The sequence below is a fragment of the Spinacia oleracea genome, chromosome 6 (assembly GCF_020520425.1).
Source record: "Spinacia oleracea cultivar Varoflay chromosome 6, BTI_SOV_V1, whole genome shotgun sequence".
In the NCBI taxonomy this organism is placed as follows: Eukaryota; Viridiplantae; Streptophyta; class Magnoliopsida; order Caryophyllales; family Amaranthaceae; genus Spinacia; species Spinacia oleracea.
Window position 1 is genome coordinate 114,189,501 of NC_079492.1, and position 15,844 is coordinate 114,205,344.

A 15,844-nucleotide genomic window follows, 5' to 3' on the forward strand; every position below is an offset into this window, starting at 1 on the left:
GCAACAAGTCCGCGTTTCAAATTAAAATTTTTACTTTCCTAGTTGCAACGTACAAACCGCGCTCAATCATATCTCTGTTCCTTCTCTGCTATAGCTCCAAGCTTATCCAAGGTCGCCGTCGAACTCAGCTCGCGTCGCCGTCGAACCCAAGAGTTGCTCAGCCCTGCGTCGCTGTCTTGGTTCCGTTGGTTGCTCATCTCCCCGTCGCGTCGTGGTTCAGCCCTGCGTCGCTGTCTTGATTCCGTGGTTCCGTGGTTCAGCCCTGCGTCGCTGTCTTGGTTCCGTGGTTCAGCATCTCCCCGTCGCGTCGTGGTTCCGGTGGTTGCTCGGCGTCGTGGTTCCGGTGGTATGGTGTGTTCAATTTTTATTTTCGTTTTTTATTTTCGTTTTCAGATTAGGGTTCAATTTTAGTTTTTGATTTTCGTTTTGATTATTGTTTTTGATTTTCGTTTTTGATTTTCGTTTTGATTTTCGTTTTGATTTTCGTTTTTGAAACTTAACGACCCAACGAAGTAAATGGGGATTGCTATGTTTCCGAGTATAGATCTATTTCTTTAAAAAGCACACAGCCACTATGTTTCCAAGTAATGGGGAATGGCCTAAGGCTGTTGCTGACTGCTACTCACCCCTTCAGACTGTTGTTTGGATGTTATTTTGCTGATTTCCAAGAGGCTTTTGGATTACCTTTTTTTTTTTTAATTTTTTTAATTTCCAAGTATGCTCAAAGTGTTGAATACATCACTTAGATCAGTAGTATCAGGCCCTTAGTTCCCTTCTTCCTTCCCCGAGGTTACAGGATTTTATTCTGGCATTACCCTTCTTCCTTCCCCGAGGTTACGTAAGCACTTAGTTCCGCACTTGAATGCTGCGTTAATGCCAATAACTTGAATATTGTGATTGCTACGTGGTGATGTGGTAGATAGTTAATTTCCTGTTACATGCATTCTATGAGAAATATCTGAATTTGGCCCTCGAACTATTTTCGTTTGATTTTCGTTTTGATTTTCGTTTTGATTTTCGTTTTGATTTTCGTTTTGATTTTCGTTTTTATTTTGATTTTTTTGGCTGTTTTTCAATTATTTCTTTTATTTGCAGTTAATTGTGAAGATGGGTAGATACGCATATGGTTGAAGAGAGGGGCGATGATCGTACTGCCAGCATAATCTATCATCGTGCTTGTTCGAATTTCAACAATTGCATAAGGTATTGATATATCTAATTATCTTCATAAAATTTCTCTTTTCCTCTTTTGAAAGTTGAAATCAATAGTACAGTAAGTGCATATCATTTTTACGATAAATAAAATTTGGATAAGTATAGTAAGTGTAATAATAAAACGTGTACATTAGTATTCTATGCTTAAGTATCCATTCCGTTTTACTTATTAGGACTGTTTTTGGACTTCTAATATCACTTCAGTGAAGCATTGATAAACTTAAATGATGTAACCAAAGATTTGCGGAACTTCTTAATGATTTTGTGACTTCTTAATATATGTGTTTATGTGTGGAACCTTTTGTTGTTGTTATTAGTAATGAGTCGTCGTTGGATGTATGGTGACCATACTACGGCAGAATACTTGAGTGGGGTCGCAGAGTTCATTAGATGTGCTTTAGCACACCAACGGAGTACAAAAGCCGAAAAAATCTATTGTCCCTGCCGTGATTGTAACAATATCAAGCGGTTAGGTGACATTGATGAAATTGAGGATCATTTATTTCGCCGTGGGTTTAAGCAAGATTACCATGTTTGGTTTTGGCATGGTGAAACAATACCTGATCGTCCAAGTTCTAGTGTCCATGAATTTGATGTTCAGAGTAATGAGAGTGATGATGATATTTATGAGAATAATGAGACGGATGATGATGAGGAAGAAGATGATGAAATAAATGAGATGATGGATGGGCTGAAAGATCACTTGGACGAACGACCTCAGATGTTCGAACAAGTATCAAAGGCTGCTGAAACTCCATTGTATCCCGGTTGTACAAAATTCAGCAAGTTGGAATGTGTGTCAATACTTTACAACCTCAAATGTAAAGGTGGTTGGAGAGATGAACACTTTGACACCTTATTGGAGTGGGTAGGTGAATTTTTGCCGGAAGGGAATGATATCCCCACCTCTACCTATTATGCCAGGAAATTGATGTGTCCCTTAGGCTTAGAGGTCGACAAGATAGATGCTTGCCCAAATGATTGTATCCTTTACAGAAAAGAGCATGAACATTTGGATGAGTGTCCAACATGCGGCGCATCTCGTTACAAACGCAAAGGGGCAAATTCAGCTAAGAGGGGCCCGCCTGCTAAGTCTTTGTGGTATCTTCCAATCATACCTAGGTTTGAGCGTATGTTTTCATTGAAGAAACAAGCAAAAAACTTAAGGTGGCATGCGGAAGTGAGGAAGAAAGATGGACTCCTTCGACATCTTGCAGATTCTGTTCAATGGAGAAATATTGATAAGAAATATCCTGAATTTGGTAAGGAGGTTAGAAATCTAAGGCTTGCTTTATGTGCAGATGGTGTGAATCCATATGGAACTCTAAGCAGTCAACATAGCACATGGCCGGTTCTTCTAGCAATTTATAATCTTCCTCCATGGCTGTGTATGAAGCGGAAGCATATCATGTTATCACTCCTCATCTCGGGGCCTAAGCAACCTGGAAATGACATAGATGTGTACCTGGCTCCACTCATAGATGATTTGAAATTATTGTGGAATGAAGGTGTTTCAATGTTCGATGCACACACCAATTCAAGCTTTACATTGCGAGCTATGGTTTTTTGTACCATAAATGATTTTCCGGCATATGGAAACTTGTCTGGATACAAAACCAAAGGAGAACAAGCATGCCCTATATGTGAAGAGGACATGAAGCCCACATGGTTGCATAATTTCAAGAAAAATGTTTACCCAGATTTCAGGAAGCACCTCAGTCGATATCACCCTTATCGTAAGAAGAAGAAAGAATTCAATGGGTTCACCGAGGAAAGAGTAGCTCGTACGCCTTTGACAGGATCACAGGTTTATGAACGAATAAAAAATGTTGAAACCAAATACGGCAAGTGCTACAAGTCCAAGTCTAAAAAGGGTGTTTTGTGGAAGAAAGTATCTCCATTATGGGATCTTCCCTACTGGAGAGATTTGTCGGTTAGGCATTGTCTCGATGTAATGCACATTGAGAAAAATGTGTGCGATGCTATCATTGGGACTTTGCTAAACATGCCTGGAAAGACTAAGGACAATGAGAATGTGCGGAAAGATATGAAAAAGAGGAATATTCGACCAGATTTGTGGCCTGTTGAAAAATCTGGTGCGGGTGGTACTAAGACTTATCTGCCTCCAGCGTGTTACACAATGTCAAGAAAGGAGAAGAAGCAGTTTTGTGAGTGCTTACATGGAATTAAGGTTCCCTCGGGATATTCGTCGAATGTAAAGCGCCTAGTATCTCTCTCGGACCTTAGGTTGGTTGGTATGAAGTCTCATGATTGCCATGTAATGATTAATGTGTTTTTGCCAATTGCACTTCGTGGGATATTGCCGAAACACGTGAGACATGTTATAACAAAACTTTGTGTGTTTTTCAATTCTATATGTGCTAAAGTGATTGATCCGGAGAAATTAGATTCTTTGCACAATGATATTGTTGAAACTTTGTGTCGATTTGAAATGTACTTTCCACCATCTTTCTTTGATATTATGGTGCACTTAATTGTCCATTTAGTTCGAGAAATCAAGTTATGTGGTCCGGTGTTCTTAAGATGGATGTATCCTTTTGAGAGATTTTTTGGGCATTTAAAGGACAAAACAAAGAATCGGGCAAGGCCGGAGGGTAGTATCATTCGGGGAGTCCTTGAGGAAGAGATATCTCAATATGTAGCTGAATTCTTAACAAGGCTTGAGCAAATAGGTCTTCCAAAATCTCGTCATGCAGGGAGGCTTGAAGGGCATGGGGTAATTGGTAAAAATGTGATCTCGCCTCCATCTGAAAGGAAGAATAAGGCACATCTTTGTGTGTTGCAGCATCTTACCGAGGTCAATCCTTACATAGATAAGCATTTGCTAGAATTGCAACAAAAGAATCCTAAGTTGAAGGAAAGAGCGTTGATGCAAGAACATAATCGCACATTTGTTGATTGGTTTAAGAAGGAAGTAGCCGAGGAAATGAAAAAAAATCTAGATGTTTCTGAAATGGTCCAGTGGTTAGCTCGAGGTCCTCGACTATGTGTTCTGTCTTATGAAGGGTATGATATCAATGGGTTCACATTCTACACTAGAAGACAAGATGAAAAGAGTGTGGTGCAGAATAGTGGAGTGAAGCATGTTGCAGCATCTAGGGTCTATGCAAGCGCCAAGGATAGAAGACCGGTTGATGCGACACAATCATATTATGGTGTTATCGAAGAAATATGGGAGCTTGATTACAACAAATTTACGATCCCTGTATTCCGGTGCAAGTGGGCCAACAACCATAATGGGGTGAAACAAGATGAAATTTTTCCTGGTTTAACATTGGTTAACTTTGATCGATTAAGTGATAGTGACGAGCCATTCATTCTAGCATCACAAGCTAAGCAAATTTTCTATGTGGTAGACAATGTTGATCCTATATGGCGTGCAGTTGCCCAAGGCAAGAGAAATATTCTGGGTATTGATGATGTTGTGGATGAAGATGAGTATGACAAGTACGATGAAACACCCCTGTTACCAACGGCTGTTCAACCGTTACCGGAGGAGGAAGATGCAAATAATACTAATCATATGCGCACAGATCATAGGGAAGGAATTTGGGTTGTAAACCGTAAATGAATAAGATGAGTTGGCTTCTGGGAATAGGTAATTCTAGCTAACTGAATATCAGATTAAATGTATCTTTTCTAGCATTTAGGAAGGTGTAGTTTGTACTTCCACATCTTTAATTCTTATTTTATACTTCCATTGTGTTCATGATTATACTTTTCTAGCTTTCTTTAATTCTTACTGTACTTCCACATCTTACTTTTGTTCCTGACCAAAGTTTTCTAACTTTCTGTGCAGATGACTTGAGATCCCCGAGTCAGAAATTTTCAGAAGCTTTCGGTGATTTGTGTCTTTTCAGAAGTTCTCAGAATCGGAAAATAAAGCACGTATTTACTTTTGGTGAGTTGTGCGTTTTCTCCTAGTGTTGCGCTAATTAACATGTCTCCTAATCTTGAGCTAGAATGACCTAAATCAAAACGAGCGGGCTTAAATTGACCTTAGTTGAATAAATTGACCTAAATTGACCTTAGTTGACTAAATTAGCATAAATATGAACCATAACTACCAAACAAGTCTCAAATGGCATAAATTGATTGAATTGAGTCTAGGTAAGTTAAAACTAATCATATTAATCATTTAAAAGGATTAAAATGAGTGTTTAGGTTCTTTAGTTCAAAGTTGGGAGCGGAAATGTCATTTTAGCTCTATATATGACATATAACGACCCAACGAGCCATAAATGTGCATGAATAGGTTCGAATGAGTTTTAGAAACTTAAAACTATGCATATTAGTCATGTAATAAGAATAAAATGAGTCATTAGGTTCTTTAGTTCAAAGTTGGGAGCGAAAATGTCATTTTAGCTCTATATATGACCTATAACGACCCAACGAGCCATAAATGTGCATAAATAGGTTGGAATGAGTTTTAGAAACTTAAAACTATGCATATTAGTCATGTAATAGGATTAAAATGAGTGTTTAGGTTCTTTAGTTCAAAGTTGGGAGCGAAAATGTCATTTTAGCTCTATATATGACCTTTAACGACCCAACGAGCCTTAAATGTGCATAAATAGGTTGGAATGAGTTTTAGAAACTTAAAACTATGCATATTAGTCATGTAATAGGATTAAAATGAGTGTTTAGGTTCTTTAGTTCAAAGTTGGGAGCGGAAATGTCATTTTAGCTCTATATATGACCTTTAACGACCCAACGAGCCTTAAATGTGCATAAATAGGTTGGAATGAGTTTTAGAAACTTAAAACTATGCATATTAGTCATGTAATAGGATTAAAATGAGTGTTTAGGTTCTTTAGTTCAAAGTTGGGAGCGGAAATGTCATTTTAGCTCTATATATGACCTTTAACGACCCAACGAGCCTTAAATGTGCATAAATAGGTTGGAATGAGTTTTAGAAACTTAAAACTATGCATATTAGTCATGTAATAGGATTAAAATGAGTGTTTAGGTTCTTTAGTTCAAAGTTGGGAGCGGAAATGTCATTTTAGCTCTATATATGACCTATAACGACCCAACGAGCCTTAAATGTGCATAAATAGGTTGGAATGAGTTTTAGAAACTTAAAACTATGCATATTAGTCATGTAATAGGATTAAAATGAGTGTTTAGGTTCTTTAGTTCAAAGTTGGGAGCGAAAATGTCATTTTAGCTCTATATATGACCTTTAACGACCCAACGAGCCTTAAATGTGCATAAATAGGTTGGAATGAGTTTTAGAAACTTAAAACTATGCATATTAGTCATGTAATAGGATTAAAATGAGTGTTTAGGTTCTTTAGTTCAAAGTTGGGAGCGGAAATGTCATTTTAGCTCTATATATGACCTATAACGACCCAACGAGCCTTAAATGTGCATAAATAGGTTGGAATGAGTTTTAGAAACTTAAAACTATGCATATTAGTCATGTAATAGGATTAAAATGAGTGTTTAGGTTCTTTAGTTCAAAGTTGGGAGCGAAAATGTCATTTTAGCTCTATATATGACCTTTAACGACCCAACGAGCCTTAAATGTGCATAAATAGGTTGGAATGAGTTTTAGAAACTTAAAACTATGCATATTAGTCATGTAATAGGATTAAAATGAGTGTTTAGGTTCTTTAGTTCAAAGTTGGGAGCGGAAATGTCATTTTAGCTCTATATATGACCTATAACGACCCAACGAGCCTTAAATGTGCATAAATAGGTTGGAATGAGTTTTAGAAACTTAAAACTATGCATATTAGTCATGTAATAGGATTAAAATGAGTGTTTAGGTTTGTTAGTTCAAAGTTGGGAGCGAAAATGTCTTATTTTAGCATAAATATGAACCATAACGACCAAACAAGTCTGAAATGGCATAAATTGATTGGATTGAGTCTAGGAAAGTTAAAACTAATCATATTAATCATTTAAAAGGATTAAAATGAGTGTTTAGGTTTGTTAGTTCAAAGTTGGGAGCGAAAGTGTCATATTAGCCTAAAAATGAGTTCTTAGGTTCTTTAGTTCATAGTTGGGAGCAAAAATGCCTCATTTTATCATAAATATGAACCACAACGACCAAACAAGTCTCTAATGTGAATAAATAGATCGGATCGAGTCTTGGAAAGTTAAAATTAATCATATTAATCATTTAAAAGGTTAAAATGAGTCCTTATGTTCGTTAGTTCATAGCTTGGAGCGAAAATGCCTCATTTTAGCATAAGTGGTGTTTTCTAGACTTATCTCATATGAGTATATGATTTCATGATATAAGAGAAGTGAGATTGTCAGATTTCCTCATTAAGTTTCTTAATCATTGTTGCTTGAGTTTAAGTGAAACTCAATTACATAATTTCATTTTACGATCTAACTTACATACTACTCCGTACTATACTAGATTAATAGAACTTGTTTATAGAATGAGTTAGCTGCCCTGCATTCTCATATTGCCTCAACAAACACACCAAGAATGACAAAGAACATTGCAGATCAGATCAGCACAGATCAATGCAGATCAGATGAGGGTAGCACTGATCTGTGTTGATCTGTTCTGCACTGATCTGTGCTGATCTGATCTGCACAGATCAGTGCAGATCAGATCAGCACTGATCTGTGCTGATCTGTTCTGCAGATCTGATCAGTGCAGAACAGATCAGCACAGATCAGTGCTGATCTGATCTGCACTGATTTGTGCAGATCAGATCAGCACAGATCAGTGCAGAACAGATCAGCACAGATCAGTGCTGATCTGATCAGCACTGATCTATGCTGATCAGATCTGCACAGATCAGTGCATTCCACATATATAATTTTTCATGCTTTTTGGCTTGTTGCTGCTATAGAGTTCAAATTCTTTGATATGATTTGATTCTTTGAAGGCCGGAGCATGTGTCAACTTAGTATTCTATCAATTGTTCAATTACATTGTAAAGCGATGTTTTGGTCCCTAACAAAAAGCGGAGAGGAATAAAAAGAGGGAAAAGGGGTGAAATGGATCAAGGAAGGGATGTGAAGGTTGGTTTTTCTGGTGATGTATCCATGGTGGGTGGAAGTGAGAGTTGCTTTAGTGGTGACTAGTGAGGTGACGGTGATAGTGGTGGTGAGGTGATGGTGGGGTGGGGTGGATTGATTTGGGATGATGGTGGTGACCATTGAGTCATTGACCAATGAGAGACTGATAGAAATTTGGGGGAATCCAAGTCCAGGGGGAAGTCTGGGGAACCAAACAGCCCCTAAATTTCTTTCTCTCTATGCTGTTCTTATTGATTTTCCATTATGTTGAGCTTTGACATATTTACACTTAAATTTCTCGTTCATTCTTCAATTAGTGCCATCTCTTTTGCATGATCCCCTTTGCACAAACTAGAGACTTAAAATTGGTGGGGAGTGGTACTGTTAGTTGCTGTTGTTTCAAAATTGACCTTGATTTATCTCTTCTGACTGCCATAAAACTAGCATCTGCAAATCCTTGATGAAATTTTATTAACCAAATATTTGGTTAAAATAGTGTCAATTGTTCCTCTATGGTTTCACTTTAAAAAAATGGACTTACCTGACTACCTGTCTCAAGCTGCAGATGCAACAGTCATATTGTTATAATTCGAACAAAATCAACAAGGGGGGAACATTGCAGATCAGGTCAGCACAGATCAGTGCAGATCAGATCAGCACTGATCTGTGCTGATCTGTTCTGCACTGATCTGTGCTGATCTGTTCTGCACTGATCTGTGCAGATCAGATCAGCACTGATCTGTGCTGATCTGTTCTGCACTGATCTGTGCTGATCTGTTCTGCACTGATCTGTGCTGATCTGATGAGCACTGATCTGTGTTGATCTGATCTGCACTGATCAGTGCAGATCAGATCAGCACAGATCAGTGCTGATCAGATCAGTGCAGAACAGAGAAGTGCAGATATCACAGATCAGATCAGCACTGATCAGTGCAGATCTGATCAGCACTGATCTGTGCTGATCTGTGCTGATCTGATCAGTGCAGATCAGTGCTGATCTGATCTGCACTGATCAGTGCTGATCTGATCTGTGATATCTGCACTGATCTGATATCCTTCTGTATGCTAGAGCACTGATTTGCTGCTGCGCGCACATTTTGTAACCACTCTTCTGTATGTTTTACTTGATGCAGGAACAACATAGGTACGATGAATGAAAACCAAATTGTTGTTAGGCATGAATCAGAAGGTGGCAAGACTCCCACAACGCGTGACGAATCACAAGATGTTAGTACGATTACAAAGACCATTAAAGGCCGTGGTCCGTCAAAAGGTGTTAAAGTCGCTAAGCCTATGTTCCTTGAGTATAATGTATATAATGTCCCCGATGGACAATGGTCTCATGAATACGGGAAGCAAGTTGGGAGTTGTGCTACTAGAATTAATATTAACGTCCCATTATATCCAAAGGTAGATGAGCAAATCAAGAAGGGGTTTTGGGAGGAGACTAAGGTAAGCATTGGATATTAACTTGATTTGTATATTTTAGGGATTATTTAATTTGATTTAAATACTATTTTTATAATCTAACTTTTTTTAATTATTAACAGCTTATGTTCCACATTACTGATGATTCTAATCATTCGAGGGAGAAATATTTTCATTCTTGTGTGGCGAAACGATTTAGTTGTTTCAAGAGCAAGTTGGTGCGCCGATGGATAACTATGAAGGAAAAGAAGCCAAAAAATCAAACAAACAAGATGCCTTGGGATGTCTACAACCATATCACAGAGGATGATTGGAAGACTTTTGTTAAACATTATTTCCTGCCAGAGTCATTGGTAATGATAATATTTCTTTAACTTGTCCTTAAAGAGTTTTTCATGTAGCAAACTGACATTGGTTCTAGGACAAAAAGTTATCAGAAAAAACATTTATTTCCATCTTTTTATGTTGTCTTTGACAGCTTCGTAGTGAAAAGGCGAGGAAAAGTGCATCATGCAACAAGAACCCACATCGCACCGGCCAAAAGGGTTATAATAGAAAGCGACTAGATTGGATAAAGGATGGACGACTTCCACCAGATGCAGCTTTACCTATCTCGAGTAGCTCCTCGGTGAACTCATCAGTGACCTCAAATGTTAATAGAGTTAGAAAATACAGATCAAAGGAGTGGATTTTGGCCCATCAAGTACAAAATAAAGAGGGAAAGTGGGAAATTGACCCGAACGATTCAGAAGTTGTTGAAATCGCAACAAAAGCTGTAAGTAGCGATAATTAATTAATATTTACTTGCTTTGATTAGAGAATATAAAGTAATTTTACTTTCCTAATTGGCAGTTAGAGTACATCGCAGAAGAGGAAAAAGGAAATCTTTCTTTCGAACAGGGTGAGGATGCCCTCACTAAAGCTATAGGGAAAAAAGATCATCGTGGGCGTGTCAAGGGAACAGGTGGCATGGTTGGTATCAAAAAGGCTTTCGGTCCGTGTATTCGACATAGTAGAAGTGACCATGGTCATCAGAAAATTACGAATCAATCAGAGCTTCTGTGAAAAAGGAGTTTGAAGGTGAATTAGAGAAAAGGGTAGAGAAGAGGGTGGCAGAGGCCCTCCAAAAGCAACTAAGCACCTTGTTAAAAACAGGACAACTAAACTCCATTTCTACCCCGATACCTGATGACCTCCACTTAAATGATTCTGCCAGAGTTGACCTTGATGTTAGTGCTACAAGAACCACTCGTCACATCTTAGTGCCGCAACCACGCGAGCTAAAGGTACGACGTAGTCACTCTTTTTTAACATAGTTGCTTGATCCTTTTATGTTTTTAGTTGACATTTACTTAATAATCTGTATCACTTACAAAGTTGCATTGAAACCTTTGTTTATGAAGGAAAGGACTCCATGTCGTCTTGCCCTTGAGGAGAAAGTTTCAGGCAACAACATTGTCGTGGCGGATGGTATGGTACAACCCTCAGATGGTGCATTGCCCCAACATTTTACATCGATGAAGCCTGGTCACTATAAAGTCCAAGTTGATTTTGTTTACGAAGGACATGTTGATGATATTCTTCCGGTACCTACGGGAGATGGTTTCACTAACTTAGGCGGTACTCTGGGTAGTTTTGTGCAATGGCCCATACACTTAGTGATTTTCGAAGACGGCGAGGTATATATGTTTTATTGTTTAGAATGTATATGTTCACGCAAGCACATTCGACATCTTACCTACTCTTGTTTTTGTTGAATTTTAAAGGATTGTATTTCACCTCCTAAAAAGAAGTCCAAGTCTAATGTTTCTAAAGAGAGGGATGGTAGCTCCAAGAAAAAGACAACGGTGTTAGCGGCCCAAAAGAAGACAACAGACTTACCATCCAAGGTAAACCCTCTAAAACTCATTCGAACCTAAAATGACATTTTCGCTCCCAACTTTGAACTAAAGAACCTAAGGACTCATTTGATTCTTATTACACGACTAATATGCATAGTTTTAAGTTTCTAAAACTCATTCGAACCTATTTATGCACATTTAAGGCTCGTTGGGTCGTTAAAGGTCATATATAGAGCTAAAATGACATTTTCGCTCCCAACTTTGAACTAAAGAACCTAAACACTCATTTTAATCCTATTACATGACTAATATGCATAGTTTTAAGTTTCTAAAACTCATTCGAACCTATTTATGCACATTTAAGGCTCGTTGGGTCGTTAAAGGTCATATATAGAGCTAAAATGACATTTTCGCTCCCAACTTTGAACTAAAGAACCTAAACACTCATTTTAATCCTATTACATGACTAATATGCATAGTTTTAAGTTTCTAAAACTCATTCCAACCTATTTATGCACATTTAAGGCTCGTTGGGTCGTTAAAGGTCATATATAGAGCTAAAATGACATTTTCGCTCCCAACTTTGAACTAAAGAACCTAAACACTCATTTTAATCCTATTACATGACTAATATGCATAGTTTTAAGTTTCTAAAACTCATTCCAACCTATTTATGCACATTTATGGCTCGTTGGGTCGTTATAGGTCATATATAGAGCTAAAATGACATTTTCGCTCCCAACTTTGAACTAAAGAACCTAATGACTCATTTTATTCTTATTACATGACTAATATGCATAGTTTTAAGTTTCTAAAACTCATTCGAACCTATTCATGCACATTTAAGGCTCGTTGGGTCGTTATATGTCATATATAGAGCTAAAATGACATTTTCGCTCCCAACTTTGAACTAAAGAACCTAAGGACTCATTTGATTCTTATTACACGACTAATATGCATAGTTTTAAGTTTCTAAAACTCATTCGAACCTAATTATGCACATTTAAGGCTCGTTGGGTCGTTATAGGTCATATATTAACCTAAAATGACATTTTCGCTCCCAACTTTAAACTAAAGAACCTAAGGACTCATTTGATTCTTATTACATGACTAATATGCATAGTTTTAAGTTTCTAAAACTCATTCGAACCTATGTATGCACATTTAAGGCTCGTTGGGTCGTTATAGGTCATATATTGAGCTAAAATGACATTTTCGCTCCCAAATTTGAACTAAAGAACCTAATGACTCATTTTATTCTTATTACATGACTAATATGCATAGTTTTAAGTTTCTAAAACTCATTCGAACCTATTCATGCACATTTATGGCTCGTTGGGTCGTTATATGTCATATATAGAGCTAAAATGACATTTCCGCTCCCAACTTTGAACTAAAGAACCTAAACACTCATTTTAATCCTATTACATGACTAATATGCATAGTTTTAAGTTTCTAAAACTCATTCGAACCTAATTATGCACATTTATGGCTCGTTGGGTCGTTATAGGTCATATATAGACCTAAAATGACATTTTCGCTCCCAACTTTGAACTAAAGAACCTAAGGACTCATTTGATTCTTATTACACGACTAATATGCATAGTTTTAAGTTTCTAAAACTCATTCGAACCTATTTATGCACATTTATGGCTCGTTGGGTCGTTATAGGTCATATATTGAGCTAAAATGACATTTTCGCTCCCAAATTTGAACTAAAGAACCTAATGACTCATTTGATTCTTATTATATGACTAATGTTAATTGACTATTGTTATAGGAATTTTCGCATCCAAAGAAGTCGAATTCTAAGCCTAAGTCCAACTTAGAGGTCGTGGGTAGTTGTGATCGTAAAACACAAGAATCAACCACCAAAAGCAAGAAAGCGGGACTTGTACACGATGCAATTCAAGGTCTTGGCCCGTCATGCAAATACTTGCAGTTTATCATGACTTCGGCGCCTGATGATATATATGATAATACTACCATCCCATTGGCGGCCTCAGTTTGGCACTCGGATTTTGATCAAGAAACATACATAACTGCGTCTGATATAGGAGAGTTCCTTCGCGGGGCGTGCTTAAACATTTCAGCGATCCAAGTCTACATATTGTAATTAAATGTTTTATTGTTGTTAATAAAACTATTATTTCTTTGAAGTTTTTTCTCTTTATCGATCTTAATAGTGTAATCTTGTTTATTTTGTAGGTGTTTATTGCACGATCATGCCAAATCATTTGAAATGTCTCGGATTTCGTTCATTTGTCCCGAGATTATGTCAAGCACTAGAATCAAGGCCGACCCTGGAGCGCCAACAATGTATTTGAAAAACATTTTCCAAGCTGAAATTGAAAAGGAGAAGATGGGTAATCCTAACCTAACTAATTGGTTTTTAATCCCATATAATCAAGAGTAAGTGTGTTATATTATATAAGTTTCATATAAAATATTAATTATTATTGTTATTAAATATTTAATATATCATTTATAAATTATACAGAAATCATTGGAATTTATACGTGATGGACCTACGTAGAGGTTATGTATATATTTTCGATTCTGCTAGAGATCCACGTCGAACAGATTATGCATGGGGAATCTTGAGTTTGTAAGTTCTTTTGCTTACAAATTACATTAGTCTTTAAGAAACCTAAGCCAAAATCATATTCATGAGTACCCATGTTTCGTTAATTTTCTAGGGCATACCAAGTGTACAAGTGCAATGGTGGGCATTGTCCGAATAAAACGAGTTTTAAGTCGTGTAAACCCATTCATATAGAGGTATAACATGTTTCTTAATTAGCTTTTTGCTTTGTTTTTATTAATTATTGGCCTTGCAAGATAAAGTATTATGTTTCTTAATCAGTGTGCTCAACAAATCGGCGGAACTGAGTGTGGCTATTACGTTATGAAGTTCATGTTAGAGATAGTCACGTTACAACATGACTATGAAGGCCGGCTAGATGAGGTAATTAAGTAACTAATTGATTCGTATTCTAGACTATTAATACATTGTCATTAGTTGCTTGAATGTTAAAATGTGACATTTCATTTGCATTTAATCGATCTAATATATGCTCCATCAATTTTTTTGTTTTTGTAAGGTCTATACTCCGAGGACTGCGCCTTATGCTAGTGAGGAAATTGATGTGGTTCGTGAGCAATGGGCGAAGTTTTTTACCACCAAGTATTTATTATTGACCTGATGGCGCTTGATCGTGTTGGTTTAGATGTTATAGAACAATCTTTTATGTTAAAATGTATGCGTACTTTGAAATTGGAACGTAAATGTATTTAAATGTATCGGTATGTGCACTTTTGGTTTTGGGATATATACAAAACTCCAGTTGTTGTTTTTATATTTGTTATACAGGTTGCGTTATTCTATTATTGTTTTGACAGGTTTCTATATTTGGTGCAAGGCACTCTAGGTATCCCTAAACAAAATTAGAATTTTCCCGCCAAAAGTGCTTTTTGCAGCGTACATATATGTTGTACGCTGCAACAAGGGAAAAAAATTTCGCAAAAATTCAGACTTGTTGCAGCGTACAAATAAATGTACGCTGCAAAAAATTGAGTAATTCAGACTTGTTGCAGCGTACAAATAAATGTACGCTGCAAAAAGTTGGGTCTGTTGCAGCGGGCTTTTATATGTACGCTGCAACAAGTCCAAAATTTTGCCAATTTTTTGGCACTTGTTGCAGCATACATCTAAAAGCCCGCTGCAACAAATCACTTTTTGCAGCGAACATGTACGCTGCAACAAGTTCAGACTTGTTGCAGGCCCCCCAGTTGCAGCATACGATGTACGCTGCAACAGGGGTCTAAAAGCCCGCTGCAATAAGGGTTTTTTCTACTAGTGAAGCAGAAAAGAGAAAGGTAACCAAGTAAGCAAATATGTCAATACTCACGCTATATTGCACCATAGAGCACGAATTTTTTAACATTTGGCTTGTTAAGTATAACCCTAAATTGGAAGATTGAATCGAATGAACTCCATTCAAGGAAACTACTAATTTCACGGAATCAATTGAATTCCAATACATAAACCTAATTCCACAAAATCAATAGAAAACCCCAAATTCGAGCAAAATCAACTTGAAATATTGAATCAAATGCATAAATTTCAATCGAAAATTTAATTGAAGCATATATACAAAACTAAACGAGTAGATTTAACTTACCAGAACACTGGTTTGTGATAACGATGAACAGATTGGATCTTCAAAGATTGCACGAGGGGTGTAGAAGAACGACAAGAGGGAGAGAATGGCGAGATTCCGCAAGAGGAGAGAGAAAGTTGAAAGAAGAGAGAGAAAGAAATTCTGAAAATTGAGGGAGTGAGAGGA

The 15,844-nt window shown here is 37.2% G+C and overlaps 2 protein-coding genes across 2 annotated transcripts; both read left to right on the forward strand.

Moving 5' to 3' along the window:
* Window positions 1-242: 242 nt before the first annotated feature.
* LOC130463512 (uncharacterized) lies at window positions 243-11,573 on the forward strand. The gene is made up of 9 exons (XM_056832658.1): window positions 243-351; window positions 1,096-1,203; window positions 5,036-5,137; window positions 9,360-9,678; window positions 9,777-10,007; window positions 10,133-10,429; window positions 10,507-10,681; window positions 10,996-11,333; window positions 11,421-11,573. Exons 4-9 carry the CDS (start codon window positions 9,376-9,378, stop codon window positions 11,571-11,573), a joined length of 1,497 nt encoding a protein of 498 aa, XP_056688636.1. The 5' UTR covers window positions 243-351; window positions 1,096-1,203; window positions 5,036-5,137; window positions 9,360-9,375.
* A 1,709-nt stretch (window positions 11,574-13,282) lies between these two features.
* On the forward strand, window positions 13,283-14,854 carry LOC110784053 (uncharacterized). Its single transcript, XM_056833823.1, has 6 exons — window positions 13,283-13,607; window positions 13,704-13,907; window positions 13,996-14,103; window positions 14,195-14,276; window positions 14,362-14,463; window positions 14,600-14,854. Exons 1-6 carry the CDS (start codon window positions 13,444-13,446, stop codon window positions 14,699-14,701), a joined length of 762 nt encoding a protein of 253 aa, XP_056689801.1. The 5' UTR covers window positions 13,283-13,443; the 3' UTR covers window positions 14,702-14,854.
* The last annotated feature ends 990 nt before the right edge of the window (window positions 14,855-15,844 follow it).